We start from the raw sequence: 13,360 nt of genomic DNA, 5'->3' as shown, positions 1-13,360 counted from the left end.
AAAGACATGTGTTCTGATTGGTCCGTCTGTATTTGTTCAGGCTTGTGATTGGATTGCAGATATAACCTTATAGCACCAAGTTCTAACGGGTCAGTGGTGATAGAACGTTCTAGTTTTTCACCCCCCCCCCACACTTAAAATGAACTTTTTCAAAATTCTTACTTCACAGACATATAAATAACCATTTAAAGATCTATTATATATGTGACTAAATCCTTTTTGACAAAAAAAATGTCAGAACCTTATAGTTCCAAGGTCTCAATTTGTAGTTGACAAGTCATTGCATGTATAGATTTTAATTTAAGACATGTGAATCGACTCGACTTGCTCTTAAGAATGAACAACGTGGACTTAGACCTTGTGACTTGAGACTTGCTTGTGTCTCCTGTAGTAGTGACTTGGTCCCACCTCTGGTAAATATGTTACAAAATAAATCCAATCATCATCGACATCATTGTCATATTGGGATATATGTAAAAACATATTTTTGCGCTGATTTTTAAAAAATTTGACTTAAAATCACAGAAATTCCAAATATGGCAACCACAACAGCAGAAATAAACACAAAATCGATAGTCCAAATTAATTTTTATTACTTTTGTGTGGTATAGGTGAATAGTTTATTGTATCATGTAACTTTGTATATACACTAAACTACAATATAATAATTACAATAAATTATCAAATTACAATCATCAGAATAATTACATGAACAGGGATACATAAGTCTAAGAATTTAAATAAGTAGGTATTCACAAAAGGTTGTATATTCATGTCAGCTAGATATTATCTAGTGTTTGTCATGTGAACATCTCAAGCAGTAGGTGAAATTCACAGGTGGAAAGGAACTCGAAGGGTCAAGTATTAGAATGGAAAATGTGGCATCAACCAAGAGGATTTGTCCTGGCATCAACCAAGAGGATTTGTCCTGGCATCAACCAAGAGGATTTGTCCTGGCATCAACCAAGAGGATTTGTCCTGGCATCAACCAAGATGATTTGTCCTGGCATCAACCAAGAGGATTTGTCCTGGCATCAACCAAGAGGATTTGTCCTGGCATCAACCAAGATGATTTGTCCTGGCATCAACCAAGAGGATTTGTCCTGGCATCAACCAAGAGGATTTGTCCTGGCATCAACCAAGATGATTTGTCCTGGCATCAACCAAGAGGATTTGTCCTGGCATCAACCAAGAGGATTTGTCCTGGCATCAACCAAGAGGATTTGTCCTGGCATCAACCAAGATGATTTGTCCTGGCATCAACCAAGATGACTTAGTGACTCTTGAGGGTTTGGTTCCAAATGTATGAATTGTTTTTCCATCATATCTCAAATCTAAACATCGCATCATACTACATCTTATACATTAGGTTATTGAAGACATTCTTCCTCTAAATCTTTTACTCTCTGTATATTCACCACTAGATTCATTTCAAACTGTGTTATTCATCACCATCTACTTCACACTAGTTCTCTTTGGACCATCTGCTTAAGACTAGAGTAGCTATATCATCATTCTGTGTGTGATTATGAATTTCATTAAGATATATTGACCTTGCGTGATCTAAAATACTTAATGTGATACGTTATTAAAGCTCGTAATAAAAGTGTATCTTTTGCAGGGTTTTTTTGTTTGATAATGACTGTTAACTTGTCCAAGACCACAGTTCAAATGTATCCTGACACACCACTACAGTAAGACAATGTCTGCCCTTTTCCACTGTATATATGTTCAACTGAATCTGAACCTAGGATTGTATTCAAGCCGAGTGGAACACGTCTGTCTCTTAGTTTACAACTGGATCCCATCTATCTACCACTGAGGTTAGTTGTTCCTCTTCTGTGTCATTTTCCTTAAGCCCAGATCTGAAAAAAAAAATTTTTTTAAACATAAACTTACTTCACCATAAAAAGAGACCATGATGCTGTTCTCTAGAAAAACAAATGGAGAGGGTGGACACCAGGGAAAACCCAGATGGATAGAAGAATAGAATGATAAGATAGATTGGATGGATGGATAGATAGGTTAGGATAGATAGGAGTAGGCAATACTAATAATTTGTCTTTTGGGAATATAACGCAGGTGATAACCCCTATCCCTCACCCTGAGAGTGTGGTCCCATGACCCCGAGCAGAAGGCCGTTCCGTCAGGAGACAGACGCAGAGTGCTGACACGGTTCTCATGTCCAAACAGGATGGACACCCTCGTCCCCTTCAAGACATCCCACACGTTGATGGTGTAGTCGTTGTAGCCACCGAACAGTAGCCGGCCTGAAGAAGAAAATACATGTCCTCTTTCAACAACGTAGATGCAATACATCGTTTCTGAAGAGAAGGTTAATGTGACAGTACGCTGTTCATATTCAGCTTAGTGACATGGAATCACTAAAGTGTAGACTGGTTAGTGACATGGACCACTAAAGTGTAGACTGGATAGTGACATGGATCACTAAAGTATAGACTGGTTAGTGACATGGAATCACTAAAGTGTAGACTGGTTAGTGACATGGAATTACTAAAGTGTAGACTGGTTAGTGACATGGAATCACTAAAGTATAGACTGGTTAGTGACATGGAATCACTAAAGTGTAGACTGGTTAGTGACATGGAATCACTAAAGTATAGACTGGTTAGTGACATGGAATCACTAAAGTGTAGACTGGTTAGTGACATGGAATCACTAAAGTGTAGACTGGTTAGTGACATGGAATCACTAAAGTGTAGACTGGTTAGTGACATGGAATCACTAAAGTGTAGACTGGTTAGTGACATGGACCACTAAAGTGTAGACTGGTTAGTGACATGGACCACTAAAGTGTAGACTGGTTAGTGACATGGAATTACTAAAATGTAGACTGGTTAGTGACATGGAATCACTAAAGTGTAGACTGGTTAGTGACATGGACCACTAAAATGTAGACTGGTTAGTGACATGGAATCACTAAAGTGTAGACTGGTTAGTGACATGGAATCACTAAAGTGTAGACTGGTTAGTGACATGGACCACTAAAGTGTAGACTGGTTAGTGACATGGAATTACTAAAATGTAGACTGGTTAGTGACATGGAATCACTAAAGTGTAGATTAGTTAGTGACATGGACCACTAAAGTGTAGATTAGTTAGTGACATGGACCACTAAAGTGTAGACTGGTTAGTGACATGGAATTACTAAAGTGTAGACTGGTTAGTGACATGGAATTACTAAAATGTAGACTGGTTAGTGACATGGACCACTAAAGTGTAGATTAGTTAGTGACATGGACCACTAAAGTGTAGATTAGTTAGTGACATGGACCACTAAAGTGTAGATTAGTTAGTGACATGGACCACTAAAGTGTAGACTGGTTAGTGACATGGACCACTAAAGTGTAGATTAGTTAGTGACATGGAACCACTAAAGTGTAGACTGGTTTGTGACATGGACCACTAAAGTGTAGACTGGTTAGTGACATGGATTACTAAAATGTAGACTGGTTAGTGACATGGAATCACTAAAGTGTAGATTAGTTAGTGACATGGACCACTAAAGTGTAGATTAGTTAGTGACATGGAATCACTAAAGTGTAGACTGGTTAGTGACATGGAATCACTAAAGTGTAGACTGGTTAAACAGAAGAGAGGTAAAAGCACGTGTACTAGATGAAGTTCATGAATACAGTATCTTACCACTGAGAGAGAAGTCAACACTGGAGGCACCAAATATGATGCTCTCTTTGGAATAAATGGCCACTTCTCTGTCTGCTCTCAGGTCATAGAGACGACACTGAAACAAACATGCATCAATAACTAGATTATTATTATTTTATTTTTGCAAACGGGTTAAAAACATTCAATGTCAAAGTACTTCATGATCTTTGACATTGAACGGCAGCATCAACATGTGATCAAGCAGTAAACGATATTGATGATAACTTACTGTCGCATCATCAGAGCCTGAGGCAAATGCATCTCCACTGGGGTAGTACCTGATGCCAAGGAAGGAGACAAACGCCAGGTAATATATAACGAACCATACATAATGGAGATTAGCTTAGTTTTACAGGGACAGTGCCAGCTAGTTTTCAACTGCAGTCACCTGGGGCTCACTGAAACTGGAAACACTTATCTCCCTCACTAGCTTTAAGCACCAACTGTCAGAGCAGCTCACAGATTACTGCACCTGTACATAGCCCACCTATAATTTATCCCAAACAACTACCTCTTTCCCAACTGTATTTAATTAATTAATTTATTTTGCTCCTTTGCACCCCATTATTTTTATTTCTACTTTGCACATTCTTCCACTGCTAATCTACCATTCCAGTGTTTTACTTGCTATATTGTATTTACTTTGCCACCATGGCCTTTTTTTGCCTTTACCTCCCTTATCTCACCTCATTTGCTCACATCGTATATAGACTTGTTTCTACTGTATTATTGACTGTATGTTTGTTTTACTCCATGTGTAACTCTGTGTCGTTGTTTGTGTCGAACTGCTTTGCTTTATCTTGGCGAGGTCGCAATTGTAAATGAGAACTTGTTCTCAACTGGCCTACCTGGTTAAATAAAGGTGTTCTCAACTGGCCTACCTGGTTAAATAAAGGTGTTCTCAACTGGCCTACCTGGTTAAATAAAGGTGTTCTCAACTAGCCTACCTGGTTAAATAAAGGTGTTCTCAACTAGCCTACCTGGTTAAATAAAGGTGTTCTCAACTTGCCTACCTGGTTAAATAAAGGTGTTCTCAACTAGCCTACCTGGTTAAATAAAGGTGTTCTCAACTAGTCTACCTGGTTAAATAAAGGTGTTCTCAACTAGCCTACCTGGTTAAATAAAGGTGTTCTCAACTAGCCTACCTGGTTAAATAAAGGTGTTCTCAACTGGCCTACCTGGTTAAATAAAGGTGAAATAAATAAATAAAAAACTTGTGATTAATACAGGGGTATTAACACAGTGTGTCAGTGTCTATAAGTCCCTTGGAATTAATTCATATCTCCTTACCTGACACTGTTGATGTCTGATTCGTGGGTTTCGAAGGACTGAATGCACTGGCCTGAGCGCATGTCCCATACATTAGCCTTCTTGTCACAGCCCTGTGTTTAGACACACAGAAGAAGATTAAGGAATTCATTAATTATTGCTAAACTGTTTTGAAAGGTTTAAACCCAAAATAGGGTTTAACTTCCAAGTGGCTTTTCCTGGTTAAATAAAAGGTTAAATGAAAAATATCCACATTATGTCAAATGTAACACAGTATCTTTCCATTCTGGACCCCACAAACAGGGGTTTGAATCTCAAGCCTGCCACGATTTCTTCACTATCATTTCAAATCTCTCTCTCTGAATAAAAATGTTTGTTTGAAAGTAAAAAAGGTAAAAGACAATGCTTAGAGGAGGTCAGGCTGTTTATTCACAATTTCTCTATTGTGGGACAATAAAGTGAAATGCTCCTAGTCTTCTCCTCACCCCAGAGACGAAGGTGTTGCCGGTCTCAGAAGGAGCCAGGTCCAGACAAAGAACATCAGCTGCGTGTCCATGGAAACTCTGCAACAGCTGACCGCTCTCCACATCCCATAATGCACAGGTTCCGTCTCCGCTCGACGTCAGGATCTGGAACACAAAGGGGGTTCATCACAAACTGCATCTTGGGATCACAACATAATACACGTTCTCATATAGGGGTGAAAACTAACAGCCACTTAGTCATTCATTAAATATCAACGCGAGATGAAGTGAAAATGTGATTTAAGTGAAGGTTAGGATTCACCCCATAATGTACACATGGGACTGGTTTCCCAGACCTATATTAGGCTCATTTCAGGACAAAAAAATACTCTATATTGAATATGTCAGGGAAACTACAAGTAGTAAGGTCAGAGGGAAGCCATTGTCATAACTTTAGCTGTTCAGAATTCAGAATTCTATGACACTGACCCATAAATAGAAGAGTCTTGGCCCGAGGCTAAAGCATGTGACTAAACACAGCCAATGGGGAACATTAGAATGTTGTGAATTATTAAACAAGAATGGCAGTTCTTTCCAGGTCGGGTGCAGTGATTTCCCATTACTCATCCTAATTTGATCATCCTGTTGTAGCAGAAACGTTCCTGCACATCAGGAAATGCAAACTTGTAGTGATTTTGATGCTTAAAAAGGCTTCTAAAGTTTGTAATTTCCACTTTAAAATGTCAGATATGATTTGCCCAAACGAAAAATGTAGGAATCCCTACCAAAAACAATCCATGAGTTATAATCCACGTCACAATTCACATTTTCTGTTGCTGCAGGATTATTTTCCTGATGTGTGAAACTGGTTCAAATTATGACACGGCATCTCAGTGGGTTTTTCTTTGGAACTGATTTTGCAGCAATCAAGTAATTCAACAATTTAAGGAAAGGAGCGAATTAAAAACCTTGTTAAAGACTATAACAAAATATACAAATGGGGCAACAAAAAAATAATTACATCAGACTAAGAAAAATGTATTCTCTAACCTGCATGTCTGAGTTGGTGAAGCTACAGGCAGATAAGTAGTTGGTGTGCATGGCGACGGACTTCTTCTTCGCTGCCAGGTTCTCATTCTTGTCCAACGACAGAGGGTACACTGAGCACTTGTTGTCCAGACCACTGAAACACAATCAATCCATCACATTTTATTTATAAACTCTCTTATAACGTCAACAGTTGTGACAGTGCTTCACAGTAACCGGGCCAAGATCCAAAAGTGCACAGTGGGAAAAATGGAGCGTGTGGGTGGAGCAGGGGGGGACTTACCCACAGGCCACTGCACATCCAGAGGGGGCGTAGGCACAGGCCATCACCCAGGTGCACGGCATGGTCACTGCGTGCTCCTAGAGGACACCACATTATAAAAGGTAAAATCAGCATCATCATGGTCACTGCGTGCTCCTAGAGGACACCACATTATAAAAGGTAAAATCAGCATCATCATGGTCACTGCGTGTTCCTAGAGGACACCACATTATAAAAGGTAAAATCAGCATTTCCGTGACATTTAGGGGTGTCTATAATAACGTGACATTCAGGGGTGTCTATAATACCGTGACATTCAGGGGTGTCTATAATAACGTGACATTCAGGGGTGTCTATAATACCGTGACATTCAGGGGTGTCTATAATACTGTGACATTCAGGGGTGTCTATAATAACGTGACATTCAGGGGTGTCTATAATACCGTGACATTCAGGGGTGTCTATAATACCGTGCCATTCAGGGGTGTCTATAATACCGTGACATTCAGGGGTGTCTATAATACCGTGACATTCAGGGGTGTCTATAATACCGTGACATTCAGGGGTGTCTATAATACAGTGACATTCAGGGGTGTCTATAATACCGTGCCATTCAGGGGTGTCTATAATACCGTGACATTCAGAAGGTGTCTATAATACCGTGCCATTCAGGGGTGTCTATAATACCGTGACATTCAGAAGGTGTCTATAATAACGTGACATTCAGGGGTGTCTACAATACCGTGACATTCAGGGGTGTCTATAATAACGTGACATTCAGGGGTGTCTATAATACCGTGCCATTCAGGGGTGTCTATAATAACGTGACATTCAGGGGTGTCTATAATACCGTGCCATTCAGGGGTGTCTATAATACCGTGACATTCAGAAGGTGTCTATAATACCGTGCCATTCAGGGGTGTCTATAATACCGTGACATTCAGAAGGTGTCTATAATAACGTGACATTCAGGGGTGTCTACAATACCGTGACATTCAGGGGTGTCTATAATAACGTGACATTCAGGGGTGTCTATAATACCGTGCCATTCAGGGGTGTCTATAATAACGTGACATTCAGGGGTGTCTATAATACCGTGCCATTCAGGGGTGTCTATAATACCGTGCCATTCAGGGGTGTCTATAATACCGTGACATTCAGGGGTGTCTATAATACCAGGACATCCAGGTGTCTATAATACCATGACATCCAGGTGTCTATAATACCATGACATTCAGAAGGTGTCTATAATACCGTGACATTCAGAAGGTGTCTATAATAACGTGCCATTGAGAAGGTGTCTATAATACCGTGACATTCAGAAGGTGTCTATAATAACGTGACATTCAAGGGTGTCTATAATACCGTGACATTCAGAAGGTGTCTATAATACCGTGACATCCAGGGGTGTCTATAATACCGTGACATTCAGGGGTGTCTATAATACCGTGATATTCAGAAGGTGTCTATAATACCGTGACATTCAGGGGTGTCTATAATACCGTGACATTCAGGGGTGTCTATAATACCGTGACATTCAGGGGTGTCTATAATACCGTGACATTCAGGGGTGTCTATAATACCGTGACATTCAGGGGTGTCTATAATACCCTGACATTCAGGGGTGTCTATAATACCGTGACATTCAGGGGTGTCTATATGAATGTCACAGAGAGGCGCTGTTTCACTCGCTGGGGGAAAATGATCAATATATTCAGAGATGACGTATCAGATCTCAGATTTTTTTTTGGGGGGGGGGCACTGTGGTGGCCAATCAGATTTCAAAAGGTGGCCGTGGCCACACAGGGCACCGCGACAGGTCCATAGGGCACTGGTCAGTAGTGCAACATGTCGGGACTAGGGTCCCATTTGGGATGCACAAAATGTTCTCATTCATCCAAAATCAGATTAAATAACTGCAGAAGTCTTGGTATCTCTCCAAGCATTTGTCAACTCTAAAGCCTTTCTGGACAGAGAAAAAAAAGAAGGTTCCCTACCTTGTTAGTGGTGAAGGCATCCCATACAATCACTTTTCCATCCTGAAAAGAAGATAGATTAGGAAAAAACATTAGAAGTGGCACACAGGCATAAGATTATTTACATTTCCAACAAAATGTTACAAATGTGATAACCAGTGCATATTATTTTTAACAAAAAACTCAGCACCATGGACAGCGACCGTCAGTATCTCAGACGTGACTACTGAAATATACACACATCTGTTTTAGGAGCTTTTCCCGAACCTCAAATTCAGCGATGATGAGCTTTACAATAAGAGAGGAAGAGGTCGAAGCGAGAGAGGTTTATTCCGACGAAAATCTGTCCACGAAAAATAAGACCACAAAGTGAGGAATTTTTGTATGGAGTGTCGAAATTTGGTCAGCATTTTTTTTATTTAATTGCTCATTTGCTATGCGAGGCTAATTTGATTGAATATAAGTTTCATAATGGTTAGGTTATTACGAATGCACTGATATAAAGTGGACGCATGTGGCATTTCGGCCACTTTTGAAAAAAAAACAACTTTATATCGGAGTTGTGCCTGTTGTTCACATGCACATCTGCCCTCACATTGGCTAGAATGGTCCCACCTGATCTCGACTCCTCCCGCCTGCCTTCTATCTTTGAAGACATGTATTTCCATTGTTAGAGCGGTCACTCGACTATCTTGTCAATCTGATAGAAAATCTTTCTTTTTAACCATTCATTCCAGGACCATGGACAGCGACCGTCCATATATCAAGAGCTGCATGAATGCATCTTTTAGGTCTTCAGAAACCTACCCAATAATCTAATGCTCACCTGTGATGAGCTGACGATCCTCCTCTTGTCCTTACACCAGTCCATGCAGAGAACTTTGTTTCCATGTCCCTTCAGAGTACGCCGGGTCTTCATGATAAACTGGCCCAGTCCATCCACCTTCTCTGCCACCTGGTGGACTGTAGTAGGGACCAAGATCCTATGTTACTGTACTGTAGTAGGGACCAAGATCCTATGTTACTGTACTGTAGTGTAGTAGGGACCAAGATCCTACGTTACTGTAGTAGGGACCAAGATCCTACGTTACTGTACTGTAGTAGGGACCAAGATCCTACGTTACTGTACTGTAGTAGGGACCAAGATCCTATGCTACTGTACTGTAGTAGGGACCAAGATCCTATGCTACTGTACTGTAGTAGGGACCAAGATCCTATGCTACTGTACTGTAGTAGGGACCAAGATCCTATGTTACTGTACTGTAGTAGGGACCAAGATCCTATGTTACTGTACTGTAGTAGGGACCAAGATCCTATGTTACTGTACTGTAGTAGGGACCAAGATCCTAGGTTAGTGTACTGTAGTAGGGACCAAGATCCTATGTTACTGTACTGTACTGTAGTAGGGGAACCAAGATCCTATGTTACTGTACTGTACTGTAGTAGGGACCAAGATCTATGTTACTGTACTGTACTGTAGTAGGGACCAAGATCCTATGTTACTGTAGTAGTAGGAACCAAGATCCTACGTTACTGTACTGTAGTAGGGACCAAGATCCTACGTTACTGTACTGTAGTGTAGTAGGGACCAAGATCCTATGTTACTGTAGTAGGGACCAAGATCCTACGTTACTGTACTGTACTGTAGTAGGGACCAAGATCCTATGTTACTGTAGTAGGGACCAAGATCCTATGTTACTGTACTGTAGTAGGGACCAAGATCCTTCGTTACTGTACTGTAGTAGGGACCAAGATCCTATGCTACTGTACTGTAGTAGGGACCAAGATCCTATGTTACTGTACTGTAGTAGGGACCAAGATCCTATGTTACTGTACTGTAGTAGGGACCAAGATCCTATGCTACTGTACTGTTGTAGGGACCAAGATCCTATGTTACTGTACTGTACTGTAGTAGGGACCAAAATCCTATGTTACTGTACTGTACTGTAGTAGGGACCAAGATCCTATGTTACTGTACTGTACTGTAGTAGGGACCAAGATCCTATGTTACTGTACTGTACTGTAGTAGGGACCAAAATCCTATGTTACTGTACTGTACTGTAGTAGGAACCAAGATCCTATGTTACTGTACTGTACTGTAGTAGGGACCAAGATCCTATGTTACTGTACTGTACTGTAGTAGGGACCAAGATCCACATTACTGTACTGTACTGTAGTAGGGACCAAGATCCTATGTTACTGTAGTAGGGACCAAGATCCTACGTTACTGTACTGTACTGTAGTAGGGACCAAGATCCTGTTACTGTACTGTAGTAGGGACCAAGATCCTATGTTACTGTACTGTAGTAGGGACCAAGATCCTATGTTACTGTAGTGTAGTAGGGACCAAGATCCTACGTTACTGTACTGTAGTAGGGACCAAGATCCTACATTACTGTACTGTAGTAGGGACCAAGATCCAACATTACTGTACTGTAGTAGGGACCAAGATCCTACGTTACTGTACTGTAGTAGGGACCAAGATCCTACGTTACTGTACTGTAGTAGGGACCAAGATCCAACATGACTGTACTGTAGTAGGGACCAAGATCCTACATTACTGTACTGTACTGTAGCAGGGACCAAGATCCTACATTACTGTAGTGTAGTAGGGACCAAGATCCTACGTTACTGTACTGTACTGTAGTAGGGACCAAGATCCTACGTTACTGTACTGTAGTAGGGACCAAGATCCTACATTACTGTACTGTAGTAGGGACCAATATCCTATGTTACTGTGCTGATGTTAAAAGTGGTTAGTTGTGGAACAATATCAGACATTAGTGCACTGTTGAAGGGATCAATCTATGGTTAGAGTGGTTAGTTATAGACACCAAGCAATATCCGACGTTTGTGTACTGTTGTTATTGGGACGAATATCCGATGTTTGCTTATGGTGTTATCATACCATGAGCTGAGCAGGGTCTTAAATGTGTTCTAGCATTAAAACATCCCACCGGGTTGGGGATTCATATTAAACCGCAGTAAACGGTTAGAGATTTTAAATTAATCTCTCTGATCTCAACGAGGTCGACAAACTAAAGCATAAATCAAGGATGAATAATGTTTTAAGCACCATTTCGGCTATAATAAAACTGTGCTTTTGAGTGTGAAAAGAAATAGCAAATAGTGGAGTAAATTCCACCAAAGCCTAGGCTATATGTCTAATTGCAGCCGGAAATGCAATTTGTCATTTGAACAAAACCGAGTGATATTAATACATAGGCGAGCAAGTGGCTACAAATATAATAACCGTTTACAAATGAATGAAGAATTATCTATTTTCTTCGTATGACCGAGTCAGTGCTCTGATAATAGCAATATGACAAATTCACAATATAGGCCTATTATATCTATATATATATTTTGATATGGTCGTGTTTACATTTTGCATGCAGTACTATTCGGAAGGCAGTGTTTTGATTCGCGGGGCCTTCCCTCTCGTCTCATTTTCAGCACCACTCACGTTCAACATCATGCAGCTTCGCTCTTTCGTCCTCGAGCTTTGTTTTCAACGTGTCCGATTCCGCTTTTAGGTTGGTGAGAGTCTCATTCGGTTGTACCTCCTGTGTAGCCATTTCAGGTTTTGTGGAAAATATCATATATATTCCCGTTGTCAGAGCAGATGCGGGCAGCAAAAATAAAATAAGAGAGAGTATATTTTGCAAGCTAAGGACGCGGGGCTCACAGCTGATGCAGCTCTCATGACGTCAGAGAAAAGATGCTTTCTCAGTTTTCGAGAGGGAGGCTGCCATCGAAGCTATGTAGACTAGATCCATCACGTGCGCAATAGCTACTTATATGATCAAACAAAATTTGACGCAAAAAAAAAAGAGAATTGTTTTTCCCTCAACCATAGTATAAAACATTCTAGACATGGTCAACACTGATGCGATCATGTAGGTCTAAAGTGTATACGTTTGCATATGTGTAAGAAATCCTTACAACAACAACAAAAACTGAAATCAACTAATACATAATTGTATTCGCATGTAATTCATTTTAGGCACATGTATTTACAGAGCCTTCAGGAAGTGTTCACACCCCTTGACTTTTCCCTTTACATTGTTGTTACAGCCCGAATTTAAAATGGATTACATTTAGATTTTGTCGTCACTGGCCGACACACAATACCCCACAATGTCAAAGTTGAATTATGTTTAAAATATATATCTATATATATCTCAGGGGTGTAAATACTTACTGTATGTAAATTCAATATTTCTGTATTACATTTATCCATTTTCAAAAATGTCTAAAAATATGTTTTCACTTCATTATGGGGTATTGTGTATAGATGGGTGAGAAAAACCATTTAATCAACTTTGAATTCAGGTTGTAACACAACAAAATGTGGAATAAGTCAACGGTTATGAATAATTTCTGAACTAATATATAAACACAACAAAGTGTTGTTTCATGAAATGAAATTTAAAAAAATCCCAGAAATGTTCCCGACGAACTTATTTCTCGCAAAAAAGCATATTTCTTTAAAATTATGTGAACCAATTTGTTTACATCCCTGTTAGTGAACATTTCTCCTTTTCCAAGATAATCCATCCACCTGACAGGTGTGACATATCAAGAAGCTGATTAAACAGCATGATCATTACACAGGTGCAACTTGTGCTGGGGACAATATAAAGCCACTAAAA

General features: G+C 40.1%; 1 protein-coding gene across 1 annotated transcript; it reads right to left on the bottom strand.

The window, feature by feature from the left end:
- Nucleotides 1–571: 571 nt before the first annotated feature.
- Nucleotides 572–12,446, bottom strand: LOC112219067 (guanine nucleotide-binding protein subunit beta-5a). Its single transcript, XM_042301950.1, has 11 exons — nucleotides 12,172–12,446; nucleotides 9,532–9,668; nucleotides 8,727–8,768; nucleotides 6,751–6,827; nucleotides 6,471–6,603; nucleotides 5,442–5,585; nucleotides 4,978–5,069; nucleotides 3,917–3,965; nucleotides 3,667–3,763; nucleotides 2,104–2,270; nucleotides 572–1,865 (listed from the first exon to the last, which is right to left on the bottom strand). The coding sequence occupies exons 1-11, from the start codon at nucleotides 12,305–12,307 to the stop codon at nucleotides 1,854–1,856; spliced, it is 1,086 nt and encodes a 361-aa protein (XP_042157884.1). The 5' UTR covers nucleotides 12,308–12,446; the 3' UTR covers nucleotides 572–1,853.
- Between the last annotated feature and the right edge of the window lie 914 nt (nucleotides 12,447–13,360).

The sequence above is a fragment of the Oncorhynchus tshawytscha genome, linkage group LG19 (genome assembly GCF_018296145.1).
Source record: "Oncorhynchus tshawytscha isolate Ot180627B linkage group LG19, Otsh_v2.0, whole genome shotgun sequence".
Lineage (NCBI taxonomy): Eukaryota > Metazoa > Chordata > Actinopteri > Salmoniformes > Salmonidae > Oncorhynchus > Oncorhynchus tshawytscha.
Note: the sequence above shows the minus strand (reverse complement) of the source record. Positions and strands in the feature narration are given on the sequence as shown.